A 13,807-nucleotide genomic window follows, 5' to 3' on the forward strand; every position below is an offset into this window, starting at 1 on the left:
GATATAGAAGAAATGCCTTTATTTGAAATGCAAAAAATACTCAGATGAAACATGGAAGAATCCTTTGAATTGCCAGATAGTCTGGCCTCCCTGCAGTTACTAATCCAATTGACTGAAAAAATTGATGTTGCATAAGTGAGGGCTGCAGATGCTGGAGATCAGAGTCAAAGTTAGAGTGGTGCTGGAAAAGCACAGCAGGTCAGGCAACATCAAAGGAGCAAGAAAATCGATGTTTCGGGCAAAAGCCCTTCATTCCCGAGTAATCACCATTCCTGATGAAGGGCTTTTGCCCAAAACATCGATGATCCTGCCTGACCTGCTGTGCTTTCCCAGCACCACTCTAATCTTGAAAATCTGGTGTAGCTATTAACAGGTCCACAACAGGGCTGTGGAGAGGCTCAAATCTGTCGACTGTCTGCCCTTCCTCCATGGTTATGGTTGTGTCTGAGAGGGAGCACTTAGTGTCCATCAATGTTGTTGATGCTTTTAGAGAGAGGTGGAAACTGTTGGGGGGGGGGGGGGGGGGGGGGAGGAAACTATGCTTTGTTTCACTATCCAACCCCATTTGGATTTAGACCCTTCCCACTCTCCCTACCCCACCCTCACTTTGATGGTTTGCATTGCCTGTAACGAGCTTCGCCTGTGAACCTCTAATTGGCTTCACAGGTGACTTATTGATGGCAGTTAAGTCATAGTGACTTGGTATTGGGAAAGCTGTGATAACACTTACAGATATTTAAAAAATCTGGTGTACTCATCAGTTAAATTTGGTACATGACTATTAATTAAAGTTTTTGAATGAAAAATAGTGACGCTGAATTAAAAGGGCCACGCTCCAAGTGGGAAAATAGGCAAATGGGCCTAGAAATTAGGGTACCATGCCATCAGTGGTGTGGATGCTGTTAGCCTGTACCATGTTCTTTAGATTTGTGGGTGGTGCTGGTTGGGGCCACTCACCTGTTGTCCAATTGAGGCCTTTAGCTGGGCAATTCAGGGCTTCATTCCATTGACTCTCAAGCAGCAAAGAAGGCCTGTGTTCAACTCTACAGGCTCCAGGCAAGTCAAAGGGAAGGACCCCCTCCTCCTCCTTTCAATAACCCACAACTAACTTGGACTGAAGTCCTTCCCCTGCCTTGCTCTCTCTAACCTGCCCTGACAATCCAGTCCTGTTAATATCCCAGATTTATCTGGGTTTGGTGTCATCTATGGAACCTTATCCTGCAGGCCTCCTGCAAAGCCACTGTGAGCATCGTTACTGTTGTGGTGCATTGTAGCTAACATTCAATTGTTTGGCAAATTAATTAAGCAGGTTTTCTTCCAGCAGATGGACAGAAACCCCACCTTATATTAATTGACAGGCCATTGACTGAAAATGAAAGTGGAATGAGCCAGAGGTGTGCTCACTCCTGTGGCATACACTTGATTGTGGGAAGCCCACCCTCAGTCTTTCATCATAAATTTACTGAAAGAGACCCAAGATGATTCAATCTGGTGTATATATTTTAACCCTGATCACCTATCTTTATATAATCGTCAGACATGGTGTTCTGCGATTACCCTTCGAAATTAATATTTTTCACTAGTTTAGAGACAGTATGCAGAATACTTATGTTAGCCAACATATTATTCCCATTTTAAAAAAAATTCAAATCACCTTTTCATCATTTTCCTGCTCCTTTATCTCTTTCAGATGAATAAGTGTAAATGCATTGTGGAGTTTGTCTCAGAATGGTGACATGAAACATGAAGGTGAAAGAAGAACCCTGACCAAAAACATCAAAGAGTTTATTGTGGGCCTGAAAACACAAGGCAGACTAATCGATTTAGTCAAGACAAAAATGAGGAATTTCTACAAAATCAATAAAACTGTCAAATTCTTTTAATCAGGGAAAGAGACAGACCTTTCCCTGTTAAGACTGAGAAGCAGGTCTCCTCTGGAGATAGATAAAACTAGTAATGATAGCCAACAGAAACAAACTGCCTGTGTTTTTTTCCTTTGAGCTGAGCAAACACAGGGCCCTGGATAGAAGACATCTGGCAAGAGGTGCTGGACGAACAGTGATGTAATTAAAAACAAATTAAATAGGCTTAAAACAATTTTTACTTTATATGCTGCAGGGCTGTTTCAAGAAAAAAGGCATAGGAAGAGCACTCCGATGTAAAAGTATGTACTGTCTCCACAACCACCTAATGAAGGCGTGGCACCCCAAAAGTTGGTGCTTCCAAATAAACCTGTTGGACTATAACCTGGTGTTGGGTGATTTTTAACTTTGTCCACTCCAGTCCAACACCGGCACCTCCAAGTCATGGCTAAGAAAAAGAGTGGTAGAGATGTGAATGATCAAGGCATTTAAAAAGTATTTAGATAAGCAATTGAAATGCTATATCCTGCAAGGCTATGGGCCAAGTGCTGGAAAATGGATGAAAATAGACAGATGCTTGACAGATGTCCAAAGAGCTTCTCTCCCAGTTGTGAAGACTCTACGACTCTAGGTACACCTCATAATCGTAAATATATTTTCAAGCAAAGACATGAATATATGAATATTTCTTTATTTGTTTGTTAAATAATTAACAATAAAAAGCAAAATTCACAAAATTTTCAGAACTGTTAAGTTTCCTTTAGATTGAATTAATTTCACTTTTTAAGATAACTTAAAAAACTACCTAACTTGCTATGCACTGATGCAAAATAAACCCACTGAATAATTATACCCAGCAATAATTAAACCTAGGACTTGTGTCTTCTTTTGAGAACAATTTTCAGAACCACTTTAGCATTGTTCAACTGTTCCCATAATATTCAAATACATTATCCAGCTTTAGAACACTAACTATACTGACAGAATTAAAACAGCACACAATTCACTATTCCAGAATCAGTCAATCAAATTTATTACTTGTCAAAAAACGTAATCTCTTCACAGACCAAGTCCTCATTCTGTAAGCTCGTTAATATTGTGGCAGAATGTCTACTTTAAATTTAACTATTAAAATACCATAAAAAGAAAATACATTAACTGAAGTTACAAGAGACAACAGATATTATTCAAAAAGTACAATGTGAAGAATATAAATACAACTATTTGACAATTTCCTCTGAGTAGTTCAAAGGCATTCTGTTTTAAATATTAAGTGCCTGTAATTTGCATCCTGAAGTTTCTTTATAGAATCAAATGATCTTCACCAGCAGTTTAAATGTCTCAACTGCATTCTTAAATTAAAACATTTTAATGGATTTCATTTAAAAACTGCACAACACTGGAAACCATTGGATTTGGATTGAAATACAGAAAATAGTGGAAATATACTCTAGAATAATATTTATTAAGAGAAAAAAAAACAAATTATGCAATGCGTGACATGTATCTCATTACATATTGACTGGCCTGCTGTGTGTTTCCAGCATTTATTGTTTTCTTCAGGTTTCCAGAATTGCAGTTTTCTTTTGTTATACATCAGAGTTTGTAAAATGGCTTATATGTGCAACAGGATAATATCTTACCTATTTACAGTACAAGTTGGTTAATCAATTAAATAGCTTTGTTTCCCTGAGTGCACTTTGCATAATGTGAGCCATTTCCTCACTAACTAAATTGATTAATAGTTGAGAGAAATATTTCAATAGATCAGGATCTTAACATTAATCGTCTTTACTCAAATTGAAACTGAGGAAAACAACTGCAACCTTTTTTAGATCAATTTCAGAGAAAATGGTGAAAACACACAGCATTTTGAAAATTCAGACTGAAAAGGGGAAAAAAATCTATCAATTATTATTCATTCCTATTACTAAAATCAAAATTAGTAAATAGGGTCTGATTCTTAGTTCAAATTTTGAAATGCTAGAATTCAACAGAAGAGTTAAAAATATTGACATTATTTCCCAAACAGATTCGAATAATGTTCAAAGAAAATATATATTGCATTGTCCATTTGATGTTTAACATTGACTTCTGCATTTCTGAGAAATAAAATGGCAGGCTTCTGGTGTATTATAGGAAAAGGTACACAAAGCTTTGCATCCTTAACATTGAATTTAGCTTAGAACAATAAACAACAATCTGACTCACACATCAACTTGGCACACTTTATATGTCAGTATTGAAAGGCAATAGAATTTCACACTACTCATTCCAAACCATCACCTTTTAAATGCCACATGTTTGATCATTTTGATTGTCATGTGAAAAATAAACAAAAAAACCATGGCAGTAACAAGCCAACATGGATTCTAAATATATATGAATTCCTCCGACATAATATCTTCCACTACTTTGATGGGATTTCATTACAACAATTTACATTTCAAGTGGACTAAAGTACAACTCAAAATTACATCACAATTATTTGTAAAATATATAGAGATCAAATAAAGTAAAAGCATTTTAGTTATACTCAAAGTAATGCCACAAATATATATTGTGGAAAAAAAACTTCCATGTGTAAGTTGATTTTAATGACTGTAAAATTGACTTATTTCTGATGACACCGCAAACAGAGGCTGTAGCAATTCATTCCCGACAGTGATTTGTTCTTATTTTTATCCTGAAAATAATTTTCCTTTTTATGGCCGAAGATCCCATTGAAGATCTAGTTTTCTCAAAAATGTGACGAGTAATTTCCCTTACTGGCCTAACACAAATACTAGTCACAGAGTACATAAATCCAACGGTTTGCACAAAGGAAGTGTCACAAATCAGCCTTTTGTATTTAGACCTGTCACAAAGGCTTGTAGAAGGAGACAAACCAGTGCCGAGGACAAGAAAAAGTTATGTAAAACCAGCATTGCAATTTACTTGCTATTTTCTTTCTTTTTTTCTGATATATTCAATTCCAAGATGGCAGGATGAACTCCAAATGGGCTTTCAGTTAATAATAATAAGCTTTTTATAGAAAATTATTATAATATTTATCAGAAAATACACCACAAGCTGCATTCATGTCACTATCCATATTAAATTGACAGGATATTTTAGCAGTAGTTAAAGGAATAACTATCTCTTTAATGTTTTGAAGTTGAATAAATGTTAACGGTTAGATAACATTAGATAATAAAAGCATGGTTTTAGCAGTTACAGGATTGTTATTCCTATGTATCATACCTTCTATGAATTTTCATTTTCAATCAGCATCTAAACTCATATGCTGCAAGTCCTCCATCTTGACATTGACCGCTTTCAAACTGGCAAAAGTAAAACAAGCTCTTTTTCTTTGTGAACTGGCTGCAAGATGCACTCTGTGGTCAATTTAGTCTACATTCTTGGCAGATTTCAATGAAACAATATGGTTCATTTTTCTTTATTAGTTAAATCTCACTGGTTTTAGGAATAACTTTGATGTCATATGTCCTAGCTTCTTATTTATTGTTACCGAAGTTGAAATTTGATAAATGAACTCAGCTTTGCAAAAGATCGACATTGATCTGAAGGAACAGAGACCATGTCACAAGGGGATAGAATTGCATTCTATTTGATTTTACAGTTACACTGAATCCCAAAAGGTTTTCTTTAACATGGCGTGTGATATATTATAATTGATTGACTGTTTGGAGAATAGATTTCTTAGAAAGGCACTTGTGTCAATGGACTATTTAATCAAGAGAGAAAAAAAGAGGTTTACGAAAGCTGGAAGATACTCAATATTTTTCACTTTACATCATGATCTTAATTACCTGACAAAAATAATAACGGGTACATTGCAATAATTTTACTGAATGCATTAATTTCAAAATTTGCTGTTCCCATACTTTACAGTGATCACTGATTTTAATTGGTTTTATTGACATTGATGTTGGCATCATGGATGGGTGATAAAAGCATTCTTCTTTCATGTATAAAACTTGCTGCTGTTGGGAGGTCTCTTTTCCTTGTCTTTGCCTCTGAGGAACGGAAATAGCAGAAAATTCTGTTTGTTAGTTATTTAACTTAGGCTTTGGCAACTCTACTATAAAAGTCTACCAAATAATCAAATATAGGGTCATTCCAAAGTTCTCTCTGTTTCTCCCACAAAAGGAAGACATTGGTTAGGCTACTTTTGGAATATTGCATGCAATTCGGATCTCCTTCCCCATTGGAAGGATGTTGCGAAACTTGAAAGAGTTCAAAAACGATTTACAAAGATGTAGCCAGGGTTGGAGGATTTGAGCTATAGGGAGAGGCTGAAGAGGCTGGGGCTGTTTTCCCTGGAGCATCGGAGACTGAGGAATGATCTTAAAAGGTTAACAAAATCATGAGGGGCATGGATAGGATAAATAGACAAAATCTCCCTGGTGTGGGGGAATCCAGAACTAGAGAGCATAAGTTTAGGGTGAGAGGGTGTTACATGAGAAAGTGGTGGAGACTAGTGCAATTCAACATTTAAAAGGCATCTGGATGGATATATGAATAGGAAGGGTTTGGAGGGATATAGGTCAGGTGCTGGCAGGTGGAACTAGATTGGGTTGCGATATCTGGTTGGCATGGATGAATTAGACTGAAGGGTCTGTTTTCATGCTGTACATCTCTATGACTCTACAGTAGTGCTTATATTTTAGGGATCCAGATACTAGAAAAACTGGGATTGTTCTCCTTAGAGTGGAAAAAGTTGAAGGGATCTTTACTAGAGTTGTTTAAAATTGTGACCAGACAGAGTGGACAGGGAGAAACTGGTTCCACAGGCAAGAAGGTCAGTAAATTGCCCGTAGTGTTAGGTGAAGGGGTAAATGTAGAGGTATGGGTCTGGGTGGGTTGCGCTTCGGCGAGTCGGTGTGGTCTTGTTGGATGGCATGGTGGCACAGTGGTTAGCACTGCTGCCTCACAGCGCCAGAGACCTGGGTTCAATTCCCGCCTCAGGCAACTGTGTGGAGTTTGCACATTCTCCCCGTGTCTGTGTGGGTTTCCTCCGGGTGCTCCAGTTTCCTCCCACAGTCCAAAAATGTGCAGGTTAGGTCAATTGGCCATGCTAAATTGCCCGCAGTGTTAGGTGAAGGGGTAATGTCGGGGAATGGGTCTGGGTGGGTTGCTCGTCGGTGTGGACTTGTTGGGCCAAAGGGCCTGTTTCCACACTGTAAGTAATCTAATCTAAGCAGAAGATAGAAGTTTAAAACAATTGGCAAAATAAGCCAGTGGGAGGGGGAGGAGAAATTTATTGTGATCTGGAATACATTAACTGAAAGGGATGCAGATTCTGTGAAAGAGAAAAGAAAATGCAGGGCTGAGAAAAAGAGATGGAGAGTGGGGCAAATTCACAATTTTTAAAATCATGGCACAGGCATATTGGATTGAATACTCTTCTGCTGTGCTTCATGATTTTGTCTCATTTGAATGATGAATGTTACACCATCATGAAACAGTGAGATGTGCATGGGTGCAGTGAAATCCTATTTTAAAGAAACAGACTATGTAAATAACTTATGTGGAACATGTTTAGGTTGATAAAAGATTGATGAGAAGAGTGTGTTCTGCACTGCTTGACTCTCATTCTGAATGCCCAAAGACATTCAGTTCAGGGGCATGATTACATACTCAATATCTCAGATTGGTCAGCCATGTACAATTTATTGCAAGCCTTTGTTTTAATATGGTTGTACTTTGCAACTTTATATGAAAATTAAAATACTAATATTGAGTAGATAAGGATAAGGATGTTGATATTTTTCCTTGGCATGTTTCTTTTATCAAAGTAAATTGACCATTGACTGTTCAGTTGATTATAGAATCATTAAATTAAATATTTTAATGAACATCATGCGGTGGAGGTTAAGAAGCTGAAACTAATTAAATATTAAATTAAGATCACATGTAACACAAAGTGAACAGTATGTATTATAAGAAAATACAATGGTGCATCTATTTCTACACTTATTTATATTGAAAGTTATAACACAAAAAAAAGTGAGACATATGGGTCAAAATCATGGAACTGCCTATATAAATCCACCTTGGGTGTTATGTACACTGCATGAACTGTAGGAATTCATTACATCCCACGAAACAATGAAAAAGATAAATAGGCGATTTTGACTAATGAGTGCCTGGTCAGCAGAACAGGCAGGACATTTATCTGCCACTGCATCAATACTGAGGCTGTGTTTTCGAGAGCTCAGCTACATTCAGGTCAACAAAGCAGGCTGCTAAATGGGACCAACTCACCAAGTTGAGGCTGGCCAGTAACAAGTCGATGGGTAAAGTGGATAGGGATTAACATTTCAGAGATTTCCACTGGCCACCTCAGAAAGAATGTCAAATTTATTTTCCCGGCACTGTTGTCCAATTAAAATAATCAATGTAGCCCAAGCATCAGTTCCAACATAAACTCACAGTTGGTGTTCTGGGATATTAAACGTACCTGAAAATGACAAACACTTTGGGCACACAACAGTATGGTACCCATCGCATTACTGGGGCTTGTGGGACAGTAGGGGTACAAAACTATTAATGTCTCATTACACAAGACACAAGATAAAATCACCAGCAGGAACTTTTGACATTTATGAGAGATATATGATCACTCTTCCATTTAGTTTCTCAGTGATTTTGAAGGATTAAAGTTTCCATAAACTGTACTCACCTCCTCTTTGGAACTTCTGGCAGCTGATCTCTCTGACCTCCACCCCTTCCAGTTTGTATTGTGTTAGAATCATATAGTATTGGGTCAAATTGTCGCTGACGAGGTGCACTGGTGCTGTATAACCCATCTAAAGTCCGTTGTCTTTTTAGGGCACTGTCATATAAACTTTCAAATGGCCGCTGCTGAAGTTGCTGACGGGAGGAGTAGAGTTCCTCTTCACCTTCCTGTGATTATCAAATAACGTGCTTTTAATTGCAGGATTAGCAAATCCAGCTAGTGGTTACGTGATCATTTTTAAAGGTTGTGGCTCTCGGACAGCAGAATATCATAAATAACCATGGTACATAAGTTTAATGACTCTGTGATCATTTAGGTGTTTATTTTACCAAAGTATAACTTCTTTAGCGGAGGAAGTGACTTCCACTTTGTTAGCTCTTTAATTCATAACAGGATAGATTGAGATCTCTTACTAAATTAGTAACACTGCTGGGTAATGGTAGGGAATTTTGACTTTCCAAACATAGACTGGAATTGTCACAGTTTTAAGAGCCTGGGGGAAGGGGGAGAATTTATGAAGTGTGTACAAGAAAACTTTTTAATTCACTATCTGGATGTACTTACGAGAGAAGGAGCAATGGGGTGGCATGGTGGCTCAGTGGTTAACACTGCTGCCTCACAGCACCAGGGAACCAGATTCGATTCCAGCCTCAGTTAACTGTCTATGTGGGTTTCCTCTGGGTGCTCTGGTTTCCTCCCACAATCCAAAGATGTGCAGGTTAGGTGAACTGGCCATGCTAAATTGCCCATGGTGCTCAGGGATGTGTAGGTTAGATGCATTAGTTAGGGGCCAATGTAGAGTAATAGGGTAGGAGAATGGATCTGAGTAGATTACACTTCGCAGGGTCGGTATGGACTTGTTGGGCCAAAGACCTGTTTCCACACTGTAAGGATTCTTCTTCCCCTGTGAAATACCTGACCTTCTGTTGGGAAATAAGGCAGAGCAAGTGACTGGGGTGTGAATGGTAAAGCACTTTGGGGCAAGTGATCATAATTCTGTTAGTTTTAGAATAGTTATGGAAAAGGATGGAATCAATCAAAAAGTTAAAGCTCTAAATTAAAGTAAGGCAAATTTTTGATGGTATTAGACAGGAACTTTCAAAAGCTTTTTGGGGGAGGCTATTTAGATTAGATTCCCTACAGTGTGGAAACAGGCCCTTCGGCCCAACCGAACCTCTGAAGAGTAACCCACCTTCCTCTAATGAATGCATCTAACACGATGGGCAATTTAGTATGGCTAATTCACCTGACCTGCACATCTTTGGATGTGGGAGGAAACCGGAGCATCTGGAGAAAACCCACGCAGACACTGGGAGAATGTGCAAACTCCACACAGTCAGTCATCGAGGCTGGAATTGAACCTCAGACCCTGATGCAGTGAGGCAGCAGTGCTAACCACTGAGCTACCGTGCCACCCCAATTAGGTAAGTGATGGTTGGGAAGTGGGAGGCCTTCAAAAATGAGAGAATGAGAGTTCAGAGACAGCATGTTCCTGGTAGTGTGAATGGCATGGCTGGTGGTTGTAGGAATTGCTGGGTGACTGCAGAAATTGAGGCTCTGATCATAGAAGTATTCATGTATAAAATATACGAGTAAAAAGTGAGGTCTGCAGATCAGAGCTGAAAATGTGTTGCTGGTTAAAGCACAGCAGGTTAGGCAGCATCCAAGGAACAGGAAATTCGACGTTTCCGAAACATCGAATTTCCTGTTCCTTGGATGCTGCCTAACCTGCTGTGCTTTAACCAGCAACACATTTTCAGCTCATGTATAAAATATAGACAACTGGGATTATTTGTATCCCTAGAGAAGTATAAGGGCAGTAGGAGTATACCTGAGGGAAATCAGGAAGCCAAAAAGGGGGACATGAGGTAGATTTGGCAAATAGAGTTAAGGAGAATCCAAATAGATTCTGTAAGTACATTAAAGGTAAACGAGTAGCTAACGCGACAATAGGGCCTCTTACAGATCAACATGGCCGTTTACATGTAGACCATAGGAAATGGGTGTGGTACTAAACAAATATTTCACGTCAGTATTTACTGTGGAGAATGACATGGAAACCAGGTAAGGTGGGGAAATAAATTGTGATGTCTTGAAAAGATTGTTTTTACAGAAAAGGAAGTGCTGGAGGTCTGAAAGTGCATAAAGGTAGATAATTCACCTTGACCTGATCAGGTGTTTCCCAGAACTTTGCGAGAAGATAGGAAAGAGATTGCTGGGCCCCTTGATGAGATATTTGTGTCATAGTCAGCCACAGCTGAGGTGCCAGAAGATTGAATGTTGGCTAACGTGATGTCATTATTTCAGAAAGGCTCAAGGAAAAGCCAGGGAACTACAGAGCAGTAAACCTTATGTCACTGATGGGTAAGATGTTAGAGGGGATTCTGAGAGACAGAAAAGACAAGGATTGATTAGGGATAGTCAACATAGCTTTGTGCAGGGAAATTGTGTCTCACTAAATTGATTGAGCGTTTTGAAGAGGTGACAGAAGATTGATAAAGGCAAAGCAGCAGATGCTTATATGGACTTCAGCAAAGTATTCAACAAGGTTTCGTATGTTAGGCTGTTTAATAAGATTGGATCACAAGGGATCCAGGGGGAGCTAGCCAATTGAATACAATATTGGCTTGATGGTAAGAAACACAAGGTGGTGGCAGAGGGTTGCTTTTTGGACTGGAAGTCTGTGACCACCGATGTGCCACAAGGATCGGTACTAGGTCCACTGCTTTTTGTCATTTATATAAATTATTTGGGATGTGAACATAGGAGGTAGAGTTAGCAGCTGACACCAAAATAGGTAGTGGTGTAGTGGACAGTGGGAAAGATTATCTCAGATTTCAACAGGACCTTGATCAGATTGGCTGATGGGCGGAGGAGTGGCGGATGGAGTTTAATTTAGATAAATGTGAGGTGTTGCATTTTGTTAAGGCCAACTAAGGCAGGACTTATACAGTTAATGTTAGGGCCCTGGGAGACCTGGGTGCAGGTGCACATTTCCTTGAAAATGGAGTTGCAGGTAGACAGGGAGGTGAAGAAGCCATTTGGCACGCTTGCCTTCAATAATCAGAACATTTAGTATAGGAGTTGCGATGTCATGTTGCAGATGTACAGGACATTGGTGAGACCACTTTTACAATACTGTCTACAATTCTGGTCACCCTACTATAGGAAGGATGTTGTTAAACTTGAGAGGGTATAGAAAATACTTCCAAAGATATTGCTGAATCTATATGGTTTGAGCTAAAGGGAGAAGCTAAACAGGTTGGGGCTTTTTCCTCTGGAGCATCGAAGGCTGAGGGATGACCTCATAGAGGTTTATAAAACCATGAGGGGCATGGATAGGGTGTATAGCCAAGGTCTTTTTCCCAGGGTAGAGGAGTCCAAAACTAGGGACCATAAGTTTAAAGTGAGAGGGGAAATATTTAAAAAGGACCTGAAGGGTAACCTTTTCATGGAGAAGGTGGTGCCTATATAAGCTGCCAGAGAAAGTACCTGGATGAATACATGAATAGGAGGAGTTTTGAGGGATATGGGCCAAGTGCTGGCAAATGGGACTAGGTCAGACTGGGATGTCTGGACAGCGTGAGCGAGTTGGATGGAAGTGTCTGTTTCCATGCTGTATGACTCTATGATTCTATAAAATAATTTAACTTTCTTCTGCTAAATTTATGGTGGTTGTTTCACTCAAATATTGTTCACTGCAAATAAAGGCAAATAATATACTGTGATATGTTACATTGACAGCTCTGCAATATGAAATCTGACCTGTTGAAATTTCAGTTCTTACTTGTGACTACTCCAACTGCTGTAATGAGTTCAATGTTTTACTTTTCTATTAGCTATCCCACTTGAACTGTCATAACTGTAGCATATTCCACAGGCATACTCAATGGCTATTGGGTTTTGTTATTAAGCCAGAAAAAAATGTATGTTGTGTTGAATTTCCCAATTTTTAGCTGTGTTATTTTTGGGTAGCTGTTTCATAGCAGATGTTCATGGCTCACACTGACTTTTCTCACTACTTTGCACTCCTCACTCCATTAATTATGCAAACAGCCTCTTTGTCATCCTTCAAGTGTAATCTCAGGCCAGGACAGGCAAGATTCCCACTGCTGCCAGAATCTTTTGGTGTACAAGCCACTGATACTATAGGGAAAGCCCAGCTGCACACAATTCAAGATGCTACAAGGCAGGAACTACCTCGCGCACTGTCCTCTTAGCAAATTGAAATGTCTCCGAAAGGAAAGCTGGCACTCTCCTTTCCAATTGGGTTCTGTTGGATGGGGTGGTCCACAGGAGGTCCATCCTTTACCCAGCTGACCACCAGAGGATGCCAAGGCACAAAACACAGCCAACCTGGACAAAGAGAGCGGCTTGGGTCAGTGCTGTTATCTGGTTCAGTGGAATACACAGCAGTGCAGGAAAAAGGACAATGATCTTCTGCATTCCATTATGTTAGATTCCATCGTCTTCCCTCTGCTCTGTCACACTCACTCTAACTCTGTCACCACACATAAACCTCAGCAACGCTTATGGACTATCAGCTTCACTATTGTATCCAGCATTCCCATTCTACAGCTCTCAGCCACCTGCCTTCCTGTCTAAAAACGCTAGGCAATCCACAGAGGTTGATAACCTCCATGTAAGTGCTAAGCCAAGAAAGATCAATGGATTGCGTACCAATCAGTTTATATACTTATTCAGGGCTTCAAAAATGGTGTCATAGCTCAACAGAAGCTTTGGAGTCCTAGAGACACGGGAATGCCAATATTTCAGGAAGCCATGTGTTCTACTTTCATTCCTCACTGAGTGAGAGTCAGGGTGAGGGAGATATCAGAGGAGTCAGAGGCAGGGAAAGGGGATGTCTTTCAGAAAGTACTCCCTTGCCTTCCATCTTTGTCAGATTGCTGTCAGATTGGGCCAAATGGAGGACTCTATCCCAACCTGGTTAGCAGGTGCAGTCCAGATGGGAAACAAATCACTTTTGCTGCTTGCCAGGAATGCAGGGTACTGGGGACACGGTGAGTTGAGGACCTTTACGGCTGTGAATTGACCAGTACAGAATGTCTGTCATGGACTTCCCCACCAGCACTTCATTGGTGACATGCTCAAAAGGGGACGAGTATTTTTCAGTGCCAACACTCCCAAATATTTCCCACTAACTCTCTTGCCATCTCAGGGAGAGGAAAACTGTGCTCTA

The 13,807-nt window shown here is 39.6% G+C and overlaps 1 protein-coding gene across 1 annotated transcript in view; it reads right to left on the bottom strand.

The window, feature by feature from the left end:
• Positions 1-4,363: 4,363 nt before the first annotated feature.
• The window catches only part of plcg2 (phospholipase C, gamma 2), a 203,019-nt gene continuing 193,575 nt past the window's right edge, over positions 4,364-13,807 (bottom strand). Inside the window, exons 31-32 of the mRNA XM_060837990.1 lie at positions 8,551-8,774; positions 4,364-5,881 (exon numbers count right to left, since the gene is read on the bottom strand). Coding sequence (XP_060693973.1) covers positions 5,830-5,881; positions 8,551-8,774 — 276 coding nt within the window. The 3' untranslated portion in view covers positions 4,364-5,829. The remainder of the gene's footprint in view (positions 5,882-8,550; positions 8,775-13,807) is intronic.

This window comes from Hemiscyllium ocellatum, chromosome 17 (assembly GCF_020745735.1).
Source record: "Hemiscyllium ocellatum isolate sHemOce1 chromosome 17, sHemOce1.pat.X.cur, whole genome shotgun sequence".
In the NCBI taxonomy this organism is placed as follows: Eukaryota; Metazoa; Chordata; class Chondrichthyes; order Orectolobiformes; family Hemiscylliidae; genus Hemiscyllium; species Hemiscyllium ocellatum.